Source organism: Mangifera indica, chromosome 14 (genome assembly GCF_011075055.1).
Source record: "Mangifera indica cultivar Alphonso chromosome 14, CATAS_Mindica_2.1, whole genome shotgun sequence".
NCBI lineage: Eukaryota > Viridiplantae > Streptophyta > Magnoliopsida > Sapindales > Anacardiaceae > Mangifera > Mangifera indica.
In genome coordinates, this window is record NC_058150.1 from 13126179 (window position 1) to 13145362 (window position 19184).

The window sequence follows — 19184 nt, forward strand, 5'->3', positions numbered from 1 at the left end:
CGTAAACTCGGGTCCTAACATTACCCCTCCCATCCCGAGGCACCTTGTCCTCAAGGTGCAGATGAGGAAAAGCATGGGCCAATTTTTTATACATCTCCCACGAATTTTCATGATCCTGTAAATTGTGCCATTTGATGAGCAGCTCTAGGTCTCCTTCCTACGAATAGCGATAATTTAAGACTTCCTCTGGCTGAGCTTCCATTTCCACAGCCTCATTCACGCAATTTGGAAAGGGTATATAGGTTATTGAGGGTCCTATCCTTTTCTTTAGCTGGGAAATGTGGAAAACCGGATGAATTCTAGCTGACTCAGGAAGCTTGAGTTTATATGCAACCTATCCAATTTTCTCCTCAACCTCAAAGGGCCCGTAATAACGTGGACTTAGCTTCTCGTTAGGCCGTGACGCTAAGGAGCGCAGTCTGTAGGGTTGAAGCTTCAAATACGCTTGATCACCTACTGTCAACTGCACCTCACGTCTGTTTCAATCAACTAGCGCTTTCATTCTCTGTTGTGCCCTGTGAAGATTTGATCTCAGCCTGTCTAAAACTTCATTTCTCTGCTGAATCATGATATCGACTTCCTCTACTTTGGAGGGTTCTTCCACAAATTTCAAAAGCGGTGGCGGATCGCGCCCATACACTGCCTTAAATGGCATCATACCCGCCGACGAATTAAACGTAGTATTAAACCAATATTCTGCCCACGGCAGCCAGCTCGACCATGTACGCTGCTGTTCAAAACAAAAGCTCCTAAGATACGACTCCAAACTTCGATTTACAACCTCAGTTTGCCCGTCGGTCTGAGGATGGTAGGCGGAACTGAATTTTAGAGCTGTTCCAAATGCCCTAAAGAGCTCCGACCAAAATGCGCTCATGAAGACACGGTCTCTATCCGAAACGATGGTTCGTGGGAAGCCATGGAGCCTCACGATTTCTCTAATGAAAATTCCAGCGATATCTTTGGCTGTGTACGGATGACGAACGGCAAGAAAATGCCCATATTTAGTCAAGCGATCCACTACCACCAATATCGTATCATACCCCTTAGCTTTTGGCAGCCCCACAACGAAGTCCATCGACAAATCTTCCCAAATTTTCAAAGGAACAGGGAGAGGCTGCAGGAGTCCAGCTGGTGACGTTGCTTCACATTTGGCTCGCTGACACACTTCGCATTCTGCCACAAACCTTTTAATATCTCCCTTCATCCCCTCCCAAAAGAACATTGCTGAAACTTTCTTGTAAGTGTGGAAGAAGCCAGAGTGGCCTCCGAAAAGTGTAGAGTGAAATTCATTCATGAATAATTGGACTAACCTGGAATTTCGAGGCAACACCATGCGTCCTTTGTACATCAAGTTCCCTTTCCTCAGCTCATATCCAGCGTGTGCCACTATTTTTCCAGTCAAGTCTTGTATGATTCTTCTCAATTTTTCATCCCTCATTATCTCTTCCTGTATTTCTTCTGCGTCAACTGGAGCAGCAATGGTAATGGCTTTCAACTCTTCTCCTGCCCGTGGCTTCCTAGACAGAGCATCAGCAGCCTTGTTCTCACACCCGGGCCTGTATACAATGTCGAAATCAAAACCCAACATCTTCACCAGCCATTTTTGCTGCTCGTGGCTAACTGTTTTCTGTTCGGTTAGGAATCTGAGACTGCGCTGGTCCGTTCTCACCTGGAAATGGCGTCCGAGCAAGTAATGTCGCCATTTCTGCAGAGCTAAGATGATGGCCATCAGTTCCCTTTCGTAAACTGACTTTTCTCGGTTCCGCGGAGATAAGGCTTTACTTAAATAGGCGATGGGTCTCCCGGCTTGCATGAGGACAGCACCTAACCCCAAGCCCGATGCATCTGTTTCAATTATGAACATTTTTGTGAAGTCAGGCAGCACTAGGACAGGGACTGCGACCATTGCTTCCTTGAGTGCTTCGAACGCAGCGTGCGCCCCCTCGTTCCACCTGAAGGCATTTTTTTTTAACAAATCCGTTAGTGGCTTCGCAATCTTCCCATAACCATGCATAAACCTACGGTAGTATCCCGTGAGTCCCAAAAATCCTCTCAAGTCACGTAAATCTCGAGGTATAGGCCAACTCCGCATATCTTCTATTTTTCGGGGGTCGGCTTCTACTCTGCGTTTAGACACAATGTGACCCAAATAGCCTATTCTTTCCCTGCCGAATTGACACTTTTTCTTATTGACCACCAAGCGATGGCTTCTCAATATCTCTAACACCTTCCGTAAATGTTGTATGTGGTCGTCGAGTCCCTTGCTGAAGACCAGAATGTCGTCGAAGAACACTAGTACGAACCTCCTCAAGAAGGGCCGAAAAACGTCATTCATCAGACTCTGGAATGTGGTAGGGGCGTTTGATAATCCGAAAGGCATGACAAGGAACTCGTAATGCCCGTCGTGCGTTCGAAAAGCGGTTTTCTCTACATCAGTTTCTCTAACCCGAATTTGGTGGTATCCCGAGCGCAAGTCCAGTTTACTGAAAATTTTAGTCCCTGCTAATTCATCAAGGAGTTCGTCTATTGCTGGGATCGAAAATTTGTCTGGCACGGTCACCCGATTTAACGCCCTATAGTCAACACAGAATCTTCAGCTTCCATCCTTCTTTCTTACCAACAAAACTGGGCTCGAGAATGGGCTCACGCTAGATCGAATAATCCCTGCCGCCAACATTTCTTTAATAATCTTCTCTATTTCAGCCTTCTGAAAGTGTGGGTAACAATAAGGTCTCAGGTTCGGCGGCTGCCCCCCTTCCACTAGCCGAATGGCATGGTCTCTATCACGTTTCGGCGACAGTCCGTATGGCTCTATAAACAAGCCTTCAAACTCTTTCAACAATGGCACCAACTCTGCTGGTATGTCCTCTTCGTCTGCCTCTAAATTTTTATCTTCAGTATTCGACTTTAAAGTGAAGCCGTCACCCTCCTGCGCCATCAATTTCAGGAGAGTTTCCACTGATGTCTCCAACCTAGTCAACGACACATCACCCTTTAATTCGACCTTTTGTCCGTTCCAGTCAAAACGCATAGTTTGTTTTCCCCAGTTTGTCTTCACCTCCCCGAGTCGACTCAGTCATTCAACACCCAATATCACATCTACCCCGCCCAATCGGAAAGGAAGGAAATCTTGAATTATTCTCATCCCCTGTACAATCAATTCAATTCCCTTACATTTCCCAACCCTCTTTACTTTTCTATTATCTCCTAACACAACCGCAAACGTAGCTGGCTGGATGGGAATTTGCATTTCGGCTACCAATTGCTCCGAGATGAAATTGTGCGTCACCCCACTATCCAGAAGTATCAGCACCTGCCTCTCTCCCACAACTCCGACAAACTTCGTTGTCTTCGGCGAATCAATCCCCTCCACTGAACTCGAGTTGAGATTGGCTTCCAATTGGTTGGCGTCCCCCTCCCCTGCTTCGGTGTTGCCGTCATCATTCTCCTCTTCCTCGTCTCCGATGGTGTCTTGCTCGCAAGCTATCATTATTTGTAGCTGGCGATGCCGGCACCGGTGCCCTTGGGTGTACTTTTCGTCGCACCTAAAACACAGCCCTTTTTCAATCTTGGATCGGTACTCATCGTTAGACAGCCTTCGGAAACTACCGTCTCTTCGTGGGTTGGAGGTAGACGCAACTGAAGCGTTCGGAGGTCTCGCTGTCGAGGACGCGTTCGTATATGGGAAAACGTTGTCCGATCTCCCTTGACCAAATGGACGAAGGTTCAAGGGCGGACGAGTTGGGCCAGACGCATAGGTTGGTGCTGGACCAGGTGTTGGGCGGTCTGGTTGTGTGTTTAGGTTTGAATTTGGTTGGGTAGTGGGCCGGTAAAATGAAATCTGGGATGGGCCTTTGGTCGGTGCGGGTTGGCTGGATATCGGTTTGGAGCTGCCTGGGTCTTCGGATAGCCATTTCTGGATCGACTTCTTCCTCTAACTTCAATTAGTGCGTTTTTCCTCTCTATCTCCTGCGCTTTCTCCATTGTCTCCTCCAAGGTGGCTGGTCGGAATAAGCGCACCTCCTCCCTGAGTTCCTCCGGGAGTCCGTTCATGAAAATCACCGTTAAGGTACCTTCCGACAGCTCTTCAACCTCTGCTGATAGTAGCTCAAATTGGCATCAGTACTCGTGGACCGACTCCGACAAACGAATGGCGAACAATTCCTCTTGAGTGGTTTGTTCGTCGTCTGTCCTGAACCTCCTAAGGGTGGCGTTTCGAAAATCCTCCCACCCAGTGAACGGTTGTCGCCTTTGTCTCCATCTGAACCAATGAAATGCCGCTCCCTCCACGCAGACCCCGATGGCCGTCAGTCTCTCACCTTCTGCTACTCTGTTTATGTCAAAGTAGCGTTCCACTTTGTCAAGCCACTCCAAGGCTTGTTCACCAGTGAACAATGGTAAGTCCAGACGTCGGAACTGAACGTCACGTCGCCCTCCCCCCTGATTGTCATCTCCTCTTTGTCCGATTTCGGAGGTTTCCTCTCCTCCACCCACATTTTCTTCCCCTCGTGGTGGCCAAATGGGGTTTGTCCCCGTTGGTGGGCGCATGTTGGGAGTCGTCTCCCTCCCATCTGGTGCTGAGTTGCTTTGGTTCGTACCCGGAACTCCAGAGGGTCCAGGATCCATTGGGTTTTTCCCTTTTTCGCCCGCTTCCTTACCGATCATGACCTCCTTAAGGTCCCAGAGATATCCCTTAACGACTTCCATTCCGCTCTCTAACCCTTCCAGTCTTGCCTGGGTGTCAATAGCCTTTTCTCTTGCCTCCTTGTCCAACCCTTCCAAACGATCGCCGATTCATATCATCCTTTCGTGAACCTCGGCTACTTCCTTCTCTAACCTTTCTACCCGGTTCTCCATTCTGGTCATGCTCTGATACCAGGTGATAGGAACCTGGAGATTGGCGTGCGGCTTGACTGATTATTGCGAGTGCGGTTTGCGGCCTTTAGAGAAATGTGATCGGCTTGAGATTGTTATGTGCTTTGTTTCCAATGTAACAGTAAATATTTGCTGTAAACAGAATGCTATTGAAGGCTATTTAATATTCTGATTGAAATAAAATTCATTAAGAAGCAAAGTTGTTCAATAATTTCTTCCCCTGCTCTGGGGTTACAAAATCACACAGCCACTGTCTGGGCTCCGCAAATACTCTCATCACATAACAAATAACTAAAGACTCAAACAAATAACCTCATTCCCAAACAAGGTAAATGAGACTATAAAACAGCATTCAGCAACAAAAGAAATGCAACACAACACAACTAAGACTCACACGAAACCTCACTGATTCCGAAAACCCAATGGATTGCCAAGACTCAATGCCAACCAGCTTTCGAGAGGCTGGAACTCTCCCTCTTCCTAGCTACTGCTCTTCTCCAAAAAACTCTGCCCTTTTCTCCTCCAGGTTCCCTATTTCTAACTTCCCCTCAGCTCCTTTTCCATTCTGGCATGCCAGCTTAGCCTCCAGCATCTTCACAATTTCTTCTTTTTCCAGCAGATCCCAAAACTTTTGCTGCTTGTCTATTGCTTTTTCTGCTTCTGGAGTTCTGCCATCTGGAGCCCCCATATACTGCTCACTAAAGTCACCGCCACTGCTGCCATCTGCATTAAAATTGCAGTCCTCAGCCACCATGATTTTATTCCTAGTGTCTTCCTCTGCATTTTCCTCTCCCCTTGCCTTCCCTCTGCCTTTCTTCTTCTTCACGTAAACTCGAGTCCTAACAAAATCATATTGAGTTTTTTGTATATTGTTTGTATATTGTTTGTCTGTGCATATATTGCATTATTGTTTTTACATTATGTCACTCTCAGTTGTTTCAATTCTTTTGACTTGATCAACTTATTATAATTATGCCATTTATGCATGGTCTAGTTTCTCATTACATTGATGCCTTTGTATTCGACATGACAATTTCTTTGGTGCTTTGTAAAGATTAAAGAGCAGGAGATCGAGTTGGAAGGTGGGATGCATTATCTTGAGGCGAAGCAACTTCTTCTCCTGGCCTATTGCCAAGCCATAACATTTTATCTTCTTCTCAAGTCTGAAGGGCAGCCAGTTCGTGATCATCCTGTCATAGCTTGCCTTGTCAAGATCAAGGATTTGCTGGATAGGTCTTTTGCTCCCCTTATAAAGCCTTAGATTATTCTCTATGATCTTGAGTTTAAATTTTTTTCCTCCATAGCATGGCAAAACTTTTGATAGACTAAAATTGTGCATACAGTATAATGCAATGACAATATTCTACACTATTGGATATGTTTGGTCCAGCAAGCCTTAGATTGTCGCAAATGGAATTATGAAAAAGATTATGTGATTAGTAACTTTTGGTGGCCTGAAAACCCTCAGCAAGGCCTAAAGTTCTGTCATTTTCTTGTTCATTTTCATATTTAAGATAAGTAAATTTTTTATAAATTAGAATTGGCAATAGAAAGTTAAGGTCAAGTTAAAAATTTTCTTCAATTTAAGATAATTCTACTTATTTTCATTTTAATAGGAATAGATTTATTGTTCTCCATTCAGTTTAATTTGTTTGATTGCTGTTCTTTGACTGGAAGGTATCTGGATTTCAGACTTTTTTTTTTCCTTTTGTCTATGAGTTTTTTTGCACTAAATGGTGATTGACATGAGCTCCTCTGCTTGTTTATTATAGAAGTGCAAAGTTAACATTTTTTTTGTTAAACTTGACGGTTTCTGTTTCATGTTCCACTTAACAGACAAAAGAACTTGATGTGAATCTTCCTTCTGAATTTGATGAGATTCTGAAGAAAGATCATACCAGCTCTGAAACAGTGAAAAAGTCGGTTAAAGCAAATGCTGTGATGGCATCTGATTCTGTCACAAAAGATCATCTGAAATCATCTTACATTTCAGCTGAGACAAAGCAAGCACCAGTGGTAGGTGCAAGTTAAATTTTGTTTCTTCTATCTTATACTTTGCCTTTTGGAAGTAAATCTCGTAAGTTTTTGGTTTCCTTGTAATACTACAGACTTCTGATGCAAATGAGTTGGAAAAGGAATCTTTGAGGGATCATGAGAATAAAGGAGGGAAACACAAGCATCAGGTGAAATATCATGTATTAGACCAGATTCTTTTATCTTTTTTCCCAACCCTTTCTTTTTATCTATGGCATTTTATTTTCTGTTGTTGCCCTTTGCTGTGTGCAAATTTCTGAGACTTTAATATGTCAGAATGATCAAGTTGGTGTTTAGAGCATGGAAATGTTAAAAATAAGAGCAGCCCTAGAGGAAAAATTGAAGCAGAAGGGAGTCTTTAGTACTATTGCTTCAAAGCTTGATAAAGCCAAGAAACGTTTGAAACCGGTTAATGGGTACTACTTTGAGTTATGCTCCTTCATGTATTATTTTTTTAATTGTGGAAACTAATTCTTTGTACTTGGAATGGAACAGACAACTTGAAACATATGATGATTTTAATGATGATGATATGGATATTGATGGACAGAGTAATGGGCGTGTAAGCTCATTGCGCTCCAATAAACTTTCCCAACTTGTTACTGCTCAACCAAATAAATCAAAGGTAAAACAGTTGACTATATCATCTCTTCTTTCTGTTACCTTATGATAAACTTAAGAACTTGAAATTTACCCTGGGAAAAATTTTACTCCTCTTCGGCAGGTTGTTTCTGGTGATGATGATTTACCTAAGAGAGATGATATTGGTGAAAGGCGGAGAAAACATGAGCTTAAAGTGTTGGCAGGAGCTGGAATTATGTCTGAGGATGATGGTAGAGATGAACTTGGCGTATCTGGGGCTGACGAGGATGATGAAGGTGATTCTGACTCAGAGGATCAGGGTACAGGAGTGTCAGAAGATGAATTTTACGAACAAGTGAAGCAACAACGAGCTCAAAAACTTGCTTCTAAAGCTGAGATTTATAAGAGGTCTATTCTTGCACCGTGCTTAAATTATCAGCCTTCTTTGTTCCCATTTGGCTTGCATAGCTTATACATCAAAAAATATCAACCGCACCCTACTGTAAAAATTTTGATTAACTTTTAGTATTGACAGATACAATATTATATACAATCAATAAGTATTTTCTTCTAATCTTGACTTGTGCAAGGATTTAAATTATTCTACATTGTATAATCCTTCATGTTATTTTCATTATCTACTAATATATTACAATTTGTGGTTATTGCATCTAAAAGCATGTTTACATTTTCCAGGATTCAAGCAATCCAATCTTTGCCAGAAACCGTGGACGGAAAACGGCGGATCACATATAAGGTGAGGCTAGTCATTTTTATCTGCATGTTTTGGTGTTTTTCCTATCATTGCTTTCCAACTTTAAATTATATTTTGCTGCCAATTTGCATCTACAGATGGAGAAAAACAGAGGCCTGACTCGTCCACGCAAGAAGCTGTTAAAAAATCCAAGAAAGAAATGCAGGGTATATTTCTGATACTTGATAATACTCTTGTACTCTCGATCCTCTGAACAGTTAATTTACTTTTTCTGTACCGTGCAGAATAAGCATCAGAAGGCAGTAATGCGTCGTAAAGGGCAAGTTCGGGATATCAGGAAGCCTACTGGTCCTTATGGTGGCGAAGCCTCTGGAATCAATAGCAGTATCAGTCGAAGCACAAGATTCAAAACTTAAAAACTAGTCCTCTGATTCAACTTCATTACTTGACAATTGCAGAGGTAATGTTGAATCATGCAATGTTAAAGTGTTGTTAGTTGTAAGTCCAATTTTGATACATAATTATATGAATCCAATTTTGAGATATAATTATATGAAATATATCTTGTTAGCAGTTGGTTCTTTTTCTTTTTTTTTTTAAATTTTTTTGGGTTATATTTTCGGTTTCGATATACAGAATGCTCATAATATCTTCTTCAACTTTCCTTTTTCGGGCATTTTGATTCAAATTCCCTGCTTTATAATTGTTGATTTTGACTTAGTGTTGAACCCGAATCAAATTGGCTTAGACTTAAAAGCTGACTGGGTTCGATTCAATTTAGTTTGAATTTGTTTAGTTCAAATTTGAAACGAGTTCAAACTAAGAGGTTTTGTTTATTTTAAAACTGAGCCTAATTCGAGCTTTGGCTCTTTGTTTACCTTATGAGCTAAGTAGATGACTTAATTCAAATTTGACTTATGGCTCAATTCAAATTATATTGAGTAACAATTAAACAATTTCATTTTGTCAGTGACTCATAAATTTGAAATACATATACGAGTTATGGATTTAAACTATAAATTCGAATAAAACTTAAATCAAATTTAAACCATGTTTAATGTTGACTTGACAAATTTAAATAAAATTATTTTTCTAAATCAAACTCAAGCTAAGGATTATTTGGGTTCAATTTGATTTAGTTTGTATCTACCGCTAGATTTTTTGTTTGCTTGAATTGGTAACGCCCTCTTCTATAAAGTTCAAATCTTTATCATTGGAATTAATTTTCCTTGCAACTTAATAAATCGGCAATTGGCTTGAAGATTAAATTGATATTTTATTGATCCAGGTAATTGAATCATTTAAATTATCATATATTAAAAATCTATTTTTTCGGTTATATATAATATATTATATCATAAAATATATCTTTTTTAAAATAATTATAATAATAAAATAATAAATATTATCATATTGAAAAATATCATTAACACATTTAAAATTTTAACAATTATTAGATACACTTAGGTCATATTATAACTACTTAAAAAAAATATCAGTTTATATTAAAAAATTATAAATATATAAATTGTCAACAGTATAATATTAATTTTTAATATATTTTAAAATACGTATTGTTTTTTATTTATATTATATAATATGATATATGATACTTATATTGTTGATTATTAATTTACTTGTATCAATAACCCTCCCTGTACGTTATATGATGAAAAATATTTTCAGCCCATTTACATATTGGAAATTATCAATAGCCTCCAACTATTTTCATTATACATACTTGACAAAAAGTCAAAAAATACACCATCCTCTTCTTTCATCCTGTGTTACTTGTATAGTAACTGTGAATCACATATGATGACAAAATTATCTTAAATCACCCATTTTAAAATCTAATTTCAACAATAATCAATTTTAAACCTATTTTAACATAAAATTACTGACAAATTTAATGAAAATTACAATTGATTCAAACTATTTTACACAAAACAGTCTTAATTAGACAATATGCAATTTATGCAAAGTAACTAAATCTCAACATTATAAGCAATGCTAACCTTTTTATCCATTCTAATCACAAAAAAATAATTGAAATTATCAAAAATCTAATTGAAAATTGGAATATACGGTTTTCTCTCACCATGTAGATTGACTATATAATAATACATCATTATTTATATATAAAATTATATATAAAAATTATATACATAACACTGCTCCTTGTGTTTGGCTGTGAGGCTTCAATTTGTGGCCAAAATCAGGGCTTTGGACTGATAAATCTTTTGAGGGTTGGATTCTTTTGCAGCTTTTCTAAACTCTTATTGGAGTTCAAATAGAATAAATTGAGCTTTAAGTCATATATTAAACTTTTTTTTATAAATAAAGGAAATTCAAATTTATTTAAATATTCGGGTTTAAATTAACTCAACCAAAGCTTCTCCCACAAAAGTTAGGGTTAAAGTTTTGCATTTCAAGGCATGGACTATCCCAAACCCTTTTGTAAGAAAAGGATTTTTTTTTTTTTTAATAGAATTTTGTAATTGGTGTAACTTAAACCTGAGACTGCAATTACACATGATCATACATTTTGAAAAAATATAATTTGAATTATATATTTAAGTATTAAATATACAAAACTGATTAAATATTATTCTAATAATTATTTAAGTACATCGGATCAAGTTCAGATTGGGTCTAAAAACAATAATAGAAAATGAAATCATGACATGCGAAATAGTACATCGAAGAGTGAATGACACTTTAACACACCAGTGTAATATCAATTGCGCTGAGACTCGTAACATAGAATGTGACACTTATAATATAAAACAAACCCTCGAAAAATTTCTTGCGAGGCCGGTATATGAAATCCCATAGAGGAAAACAAAAGCAAAACACAAAATCAACTTTGTGATCAGATCATGACCATTATTATCATAATCAGTTTATCCATATTGAACTAGCATAGATCATTATGATTATCATTGCCCCACCACCACCACCACCACCAAAATTGCCATGAAGATTCTTTGCTTTGCTTATACCCAGACAAACTATTGAAAAGTAAAACAAGCTCATACAGAGAAAAACAGTAAAAAAAGAAACATGAACAACGAAACTACAGCCGCCCCGCGTATATAATGGCACAGCAAGAGAAATAACTGTATCTACAACCTCGACCATGGTCACTCACCCCCTATCAATTCACTTCACGCATATCAATAAAGCAGTATACAACAGTAAGTTGATTGGAAATTTTTTACCTCTAGTTTATTGTTGTGTGTGAGGCTTGCAACAAGTAGCGAAACTGGAGATGTTGATTGAGTCTGCACTTAGAGTTGCACCTGTCTGTCGAAAATCCAACTGAATGGTATGATGGGTCCTTGCTTGGCACGTCCTTGAGCCCTCTCCTCCAGCCTTCTGATTCTCGGAGGTAATCCACAAACATATTCTTGAGCTTTCCGTCCTTCACCTGAAAGTCCAGTTAGCTGATCAACCTTCCATCTGCCGACCAAGAATTCCATTATGTCTGCATAGTCCTTAGCAGTGTAGACACCAAGTCGCTGAGCAACAGCTGAGAAATGCTCGAAAAGATCATCATCATGGCCATCATACATCAAGTGAGCTGGCATGGAGATTTTCTTCCTCATCATGTCAGCAAAAGCCATGATAGTTCCATCAGGATCAATCTCAAAGAGCTTTTCCACTATCTTGGTGTACGCAGTCTCATGGCGCTTCTCATCAGCAGCAATTATACCACATATTTGAGCCAATTTCATATCTCCCTGCTCCTTGGCATGACGAGCAGTGTTTCCATGCGAAATAAAGGTCGCCCTTTCTTGGAATGAAGTGTAGATGAAACCAAGGTAGGGATTGTTCTCTGTCCTGGGATCCTATGAAATGATACCCATAATAACAGAAAAAGATTAATTTAAGAAAATACTATTTTAACCATATTCATAAATTTGAATAGAAGAGAAAAAACATAGATGGCCCGGTTAGACAGTGAACTCTCAGGTGATTGGCTCCATAATCTCACATATTTGTACAAGATGGGATACCAAACAGACTGATGAACATATGTCAGCAGTGGATGCATAATTACAAAATCTTGTGTTTGTGTGCATGCTTTTTATGTGCCGGTGTGTGCACACATGCATGTATCTATGATTTTTAATATTGTGAATTACTTATTGAATGATGTTCAGATAGAAGGGTACTAATTTAAGAGGTAAGGATCTTACCATTCCTGATCCAATCAAATACTGAATTGTCTTCTCAATTTGTCTCATGTCTACTCGTCCGCACAGGTAGAGATACTTATTGAGAAGGTCTCCATGCCTATTCTCTTCAGCAGTCCATGCCCTAGTCCAAATAGCCCAAGAAGTTGGGCTTGCACCTGTTTCATCGCGAACTCCATCCAAGGTATTAAGCATAGTTTGATAAGTAGGAAGGGCTTCTTCTGTGATCATATCTCCAACCAAAACAACAAAGTAATCATCCGGAATCTCTTTTGCCCTCTCCCTCAGTTCCTTAACTTGATCATGAAATCCATCAGATGCAGGATCTGGCAGAAAATCTTGTGGTTGCCAGCACTTCTCAACCGGCTTCAGGTGAACCAAAATGTTCTGCTCAGCCCAATCCTCCAAGGACTTAAAGATCTCAATCTTTTGGGGAGGCATCGAGTGGGTGACTTGAACATGAACCTCTCGAGGAGGTGTAAAAGGCTTCTTGAGACTGTCAACCTCCCTGGATCAAGCAGAAGAATTCAGGATCAGGTACTCAGTTCAGATTGGATTCATCACAACAGTAATTAAAGCTTAAACGATCCAAAGCAACAGAAGCTCATAACATATATATGAATAGTTGTAAGTTTTGAACACCCAATCATATCCAAAACACAAACATATGGAGCAGGAACTAAAGAAGCATAACACATTACTGTTTGTAATTCCGGCATATACAAGCAAAATTAAACCAGGATTTTCATCCAGCTATTTACATTTTCTTAATGCATTTTAATACTGGATTAGTCAAAAACACATGAATTCATAAACTAATCGGCCAGGCTTGTCATCGACTAAGAAGTAGGTACATAAATAATGTATATGGAAAACATTAAATAGTTATTTGACTGAGACTCTGTATTCTAGCATCATGGAGGGGAAAAATATCACCGTTCTAAAAGCTCAAGCTGATGGCAAATTGTGCAATTGATCAGTATAAGATGCTCATGGGAGAGACATAAAAAACGCTTTACATTTATGGACACAATAAATTTAATATATAAAATAAGGCAGGACCACCACAAAGTAGTTCACTAATAAATACCAAAACCAAAACAAGGGGAAGAGAGTAAAATAAATATTTCTTCCATTCTCCCAAACATGACCAGCAGCTCAAGAAAGAGATGTGAAACAAGAAACCAATGCAAAATGATTGCTCACCAAAACTAGGTTCACCAACTAGAGTTTTTTACTTCAAAAAATATTAAGAACAATTGAAGTACAAAATGTGTCTTGGAATATGAATAACTGAAAGAAGCAAGTATTAACCAAAAGAGAAATACTTGGGACTAAATCATAAACAAATTCAATAAACTCACTTATAATCAGAAAGAGAAAAGCATGCATAAAAAACTTCCAATGGTATAATAGCCACAAAGATTGATTTGTTAACCAACAACAAGACAAAACAAAGTTAGTTCAAAATCATTTCAAAAGGGTTTTTCCATCTTTAGAATTGGAACTTTTTTTTTTTTTTTTTTTGCTTTCCTTAAACTAAAGCTAAAATTTAAAACTAGGCCAAAGATCCACCAACCATTAACAATGCAAGGGATGGATTATTAAAAAGAATAATCTATGCATAAAGGTATCAAACCACTTTCACCAACTTGAATATCTTTTCTAAAGATGTAAATTCAACCACAATTTGATAAAGACAAAAGAAAAGATAAATAAGATAGCAAAAGCAATGAAATATTGCTTCAACTTGCCAACCAAAATTCGCATAAGCATGCTAAGCAAATTAAAACCCAAAAAAAAGTACATCAAGAATCATTGATCATATTTCAAAATCACAAAAGTGAAGAGTAATGAACCAATGAACAATACATGAAAAACATAACAAAAGCAAGTTAAGCAAAAGAAGTAAAAACACAAACGCCCTTAGTTTCCACCTAAGAAAGCTTGTCCTTAAGATGGAAAATCCAATATCATTCGAGAAGCGTCTAAATAAAGACAAAAACAACTTCAACCACCAAGAAAGTAAGAAACAAACAGCTGGGCAGGCATGCACACACTTGACGCAAAATAAAAATAATATATAATTGAAATAAATAAAATTAAACCGGGGGCATCAACGATTATATGCAAATGGAATATTCACCAACGAAAATTCAACTGAAGAAACATTGTAAGAAATAATATATAATAATGACCAAAAATATCAATAATTAAGTGAAAACAGACACTCCTATGTATGAAAATGAATAATAGGAAAAATCAAATATCTTAAACCAACTCCAACACCTCCTAATGGAAAATGATATACAAAAAATTGTGCAAAACTATGAAACCAGAGAGTGCATTAAATACCCTCAAATCAAACAGAACAAATTTCAACCACCTTATGAAAAACTTGTTTTGAATTTCTCAAATGACCTTGAAAATGCAAGAACAAAGTAAATGACTATTGTTGCAAAGCATATTCAGCATCTTTTCATTTTATTACGTCATTAAAATTCATGAATCATGATACACTGCAAGTAATGAAAACAAAGTAAAATCAGTCATCACAATCGCTCCAACCTTTTAATATGAAATAAAAAACAAATACTAAATAACCCTCCAAAAATTAAAGTTCAGTGAAATGAACAAATTGAAATAAGAACTCAAATAAAATTCATACATTAAATGCATGAACTTGAATGACTCACGTCCAAGAGAAAAACCAAATCCACAAATTTCACAACCAAAACAAATCCCCCTATCAAAAAAATAAAAAATTTGATAAAACGGTAAAGCAACGAAGTGAAAACTTCACCACAAAACAGCAACGCATCAAAGGGTTAAACAACAAGATAAAAACCAACCCAGATGAAGACACACAGAGGGAAAAAACATAAACCCAGATCCAAAACAAGAAAAATGAAAACTTGAGAGAGAAAAAAAGAACAAAAGAAGAAAAGAAAAAGGTACTGAAATGAAGACTGACTTGGAGTTAGAGCGAAGAGTGGAAGCCATGGAGAACTTGGGAGATCTGCGACTGGCCATTTGAGGAAGAGCAAAACAAGGAACTTTGTGGGATGGGGTGGTGAAAGTTGAGAGCTTTAGAGCCATTGAAGGATTGATTAATGAAGAAGATTGAAGGGCTTGGATGGTTTTTGGAATTGTTAGCAGCTTGACAGTTCTGCTCCACGGGGGAGAAAGTGACCTAAATAGTTAAAAACGCAGTGGCAAGAAGCAATATATAAAGCCCAAGTAGGAGAAATTTTTTTAAAAAAATTTTTATTCATGAAAATAAAAGCAAATTTATTAATTTTTTATTAAAATAATCATTACAATTCTATATAGGCCAAAGGACAACGTTGGGCGGAAACCACCTTTTTTTTGGCCTCTTTATCAGACAAAAATTATTCATTTTTATTTAATAAAATCAGTCTAATAAAAATATCAACGAAGGGAAAAAATGATAGTAGAAAGGCCCATCGACAGGGGGAACGGCAACCAATTACTAGAGATAGAAGAAAAATGTCTAGGAAGAAAAACAGTTTATATAAATTTAATTATAGATGAAATTATTAATTTTTTATATTAAGAGAGAAAAATTATATAAATTTTATGGTTTTAAGATTTAACGATAAAATATTAATTTTATTTTTATCTTTAATATAAATTAGTTTATAAATAGATATTTAAACTTTTTATTTATTGTGAATATATTTTTGAGATTAGGGTAAAAATTGAGTGGGAAATAGTTTGTTGGCCTTCTGTATATTATCTGGGTATCATTGAGTAGCTTAACTTGTTGGGCCATTTTAAAATTATATTTAATAGGTATAATATATCCAAAGAATGGGTGGGGCAGGTTGATATGACTGGATCAAAATGGATATGAGTTTAAAATAAATCAATAAAAATAGATAAAGAAAATATAAACTTATATTTGGGCTTGAAGGTACGGATAGACCTATTTGATGCCTCTTTTTAATATGTTGTGTCAAACAATCAAATTTTGAATTTGATACAAGTTAAATGGGATGTTTGAATTAGTTTAAATTCCTATCATTTATAAAATCAAGCTTAATCTTTGATTCAAACTCGATTATTTTAATCTAAGTTCAATTAGTTTAAATTAAATCTAGTTTGAGTTGAATAATGATTTTATGAGTTTAATAAGAGTAAAATATAAAAAAATTTCAAGAAATGGTAAATAAATTAAAGAAGATTAGTTGTCGAGATGTTGTTACTCTCTCGAGCTTTCGATTATGATGTAAGAGTTTGTATAGAAGGTAATGTTATCAATAAGTTAACACAATATAAAAATATATATACGAGGGTAAATGGGTAATTACATTTCATAAAAGTTTGTGAATATTTTTCAAAAAAATGTTAATAAATAATATGTTATGTAATCTATGTGAAGTTTCCATTTAAATGTTATAAATATTTACTTATATTATGACTTTTAATTTATTAATAGAAAAATTCAAAAAAAATCTCTCGTTAGAAAAAAAAATATATATATATATATATATATATTATAAAATTTATTTTAAAAATTTGTGTGTAAAAATATTGAAAGGCCCCCTTTTTCATGCCTTCATTTTTTTCAAAACATGCAATGCGCATTATTCAAATTTTATAAAAGACTTATTTTTCACAAATCTCAGAGATTTTGTTCTTTAATTTTTGTCTAATGTTTTTCATTTAATAAAGTCAAAATCCTCATGTTACAGCACATGACTTAATTGGGTTAAAGGGGAGGTCAATAGGTCAATTCATCTTATTCAAAATAGGAAAGTTTCTTCTAAATGAAAATGACCTCACATTCATAAAATTATATACATCAATTCATGGTAAACCTTATTTAATATTTATAACCATCAAATACTAAAATTTGTAATGAATTATTATTGTTATAATATTAATTCAACTAAAAAGTTTATGGATCTTATCGAAAAAGCAAAAAATTATGTACTATAATTTTTTTTTTTTTTTATAAGCCAAAAACTAATTTTCACCCATAGTTTGATGAATGACAAATCTCACTACTTATGCTTGAAAAAAAAATTATTTCACACCTATATGATAAAATCAATAGTTATTTATGTCATATTCGCAAATATTATAATAGAGTTAATAGCAATGTTTTTAGAATCAAATCAGTGATCAAATCGATTGTCTCATTAGTTTATGGTTCAATCAGAAATCAATCAGTTCAACTTATTATCAAATTATAATGAATTTTTTAAAATAATATCATATTAACCAACAGATTTTGCTTAAAAATTTATAAAAAAATAAAATCAATTAAGATACTCAAACCTATGGTGATTATAATATATCTTTTTTAAAAAGTGACAATTATTCATCTAATTTCAATGAAACAATTAGATGAAAAAAAATGTCTCATCTCATCATACAGAAAAAAATATAATTCTCCAAATCATTGTCTATAGAAAATATTTCAATGAATATGAGAAATATTTTTTTTTCTTTTTCATTTTGTTTTTAAACTTATATTTTCATTATAGACCTTTAAAAATGAAAAATTAAATAATTGCCCTAAACATTAGGGGCTTAAAAAAATTGTCCAAATCTACATAACTTAAGCAAAAATGCCCCTTTTACATTAAATAAGTGAAATGCACTCATATATAAACCAACAAAATTCATATTCCCACCCAAAATTCCCCTAAATTCATTGTTGCAAAATTTGAAGAATTCTCGAGGCTTTCCATGTACCTCCAACTATAGCACAATCTTTGGCTTTTCTCTAACATTTTTGCAACTTTTCGGTGACAAAAATGGAAAAAAAGGCGAGCACATAATCTCTTATCTTGTTTGAATCATTTTGGTGCTTAGATTTTACCAATTAGATGAAAATTTTAGGTATTATTAGTTTAGGATTTTTGTTTTTGAACAACTAATTTGTGGCTTGATTTTTACTTGTTTTGGATGAGTTAGTTTAGGGCTATTGTGTTTTAGTAAATGTATAATCATTTGTTGTTGAAATGGTAGTCGGAAAATGAGATCTTGGTTGAAAATTTGGTATTTTGAAATTAGAAAGTCACCTCGAGTGAGAAATATTCAACCAAAAGAATCCTCGGTTTGATAAATATCCTCCGAGTTGAATCGAAACCACAGGGGAGGGGGGAAATACAATTTTTTAAACAATAACTACATTGGGGGGGTCTATAGAGGAACCCATAAGGAGGGAAGAAATTGTGCTTTTTTGAAAAGTATCCTATGGGGAAGGAGGAAATTTTGATTTGTTAAACAATGATACCCATGGGATCTCAGAAGGAAGGGGTGATGAGTTTTTATTTTGGACCTGTAGGAAAGGGAGAAATTGATAAAAGGACAAATTGATATTTTTAAACATTTAGGATCTACAAGAGAGTAAGAAATCGTTAAGGGGGTAAATTGATATTTTGTCTAAATCTAGGGTTTATTGATGTATAGTTTTTGAATTTTATATCTGTTTTTTCACATTATAGGGTTTTCGACATGTAGTTTTCGAATTTTAGGTTTTTTTTTTTATCATTCCTAAGTTTTTCAATATGTAGTTTTCAAATTTTATATCTGTTTTTTATTTTTGTTTTTCTTGGTTTTTGATATGTCATTTTGAATTTTAAGTCGATTTTTTGGTTTTAGCAAATTTTCGGCATATAGTTTTTAAATTTAAGTTTCGTTTTTCAATTTCTGTAATTCCTAGGCTTTTTTATGTATAGTTTTCGATTTTCAGACCTATTTTTGGTATTTGCCATTCTTGGATTTTTTTGACATTTAGT

General features: G+C 35.8%; 1 protein-coding gene and 1 pseudogene across 1 annotated transcript; one reads left to right on the plus strand and one right to left on the minus strand.

Annotated features, from left to right (window-relative positions):
• Window positions 1-5914: 5914 nt before the first annotated feature.
• Window positions 5915-8779, plus strand: LOC123195678 (annotated as a pseudogene).
• Window positions 8780-10920: 2141 nt separating this feature from the next.
• Window positions 10921-15618, minus strand: LOC123196392 (stearoyl-[acyl-carrier-protein] 9-desaturase, chloroplastic). The gene is made up of 3 exons (XM_044610405.1): window positions 15383-15618; window positions 12412-12916; window positions 10921-12060 (listed from the first exon to the last, which is right to left on the minus strand). Exons 1-3 carry the CDS (start codon window positions 15505-15507, stop codon window positions 11500-11502), a joined length of 1191 nt encoding a protein of 396 aa, XP_044466340.1. The 5' UTR covers window positions 15508-15618; the 3' UTR covers window positions 10921-11499.
• Window positions 15619-19184: the final 3566 nt, after the last annotated feature.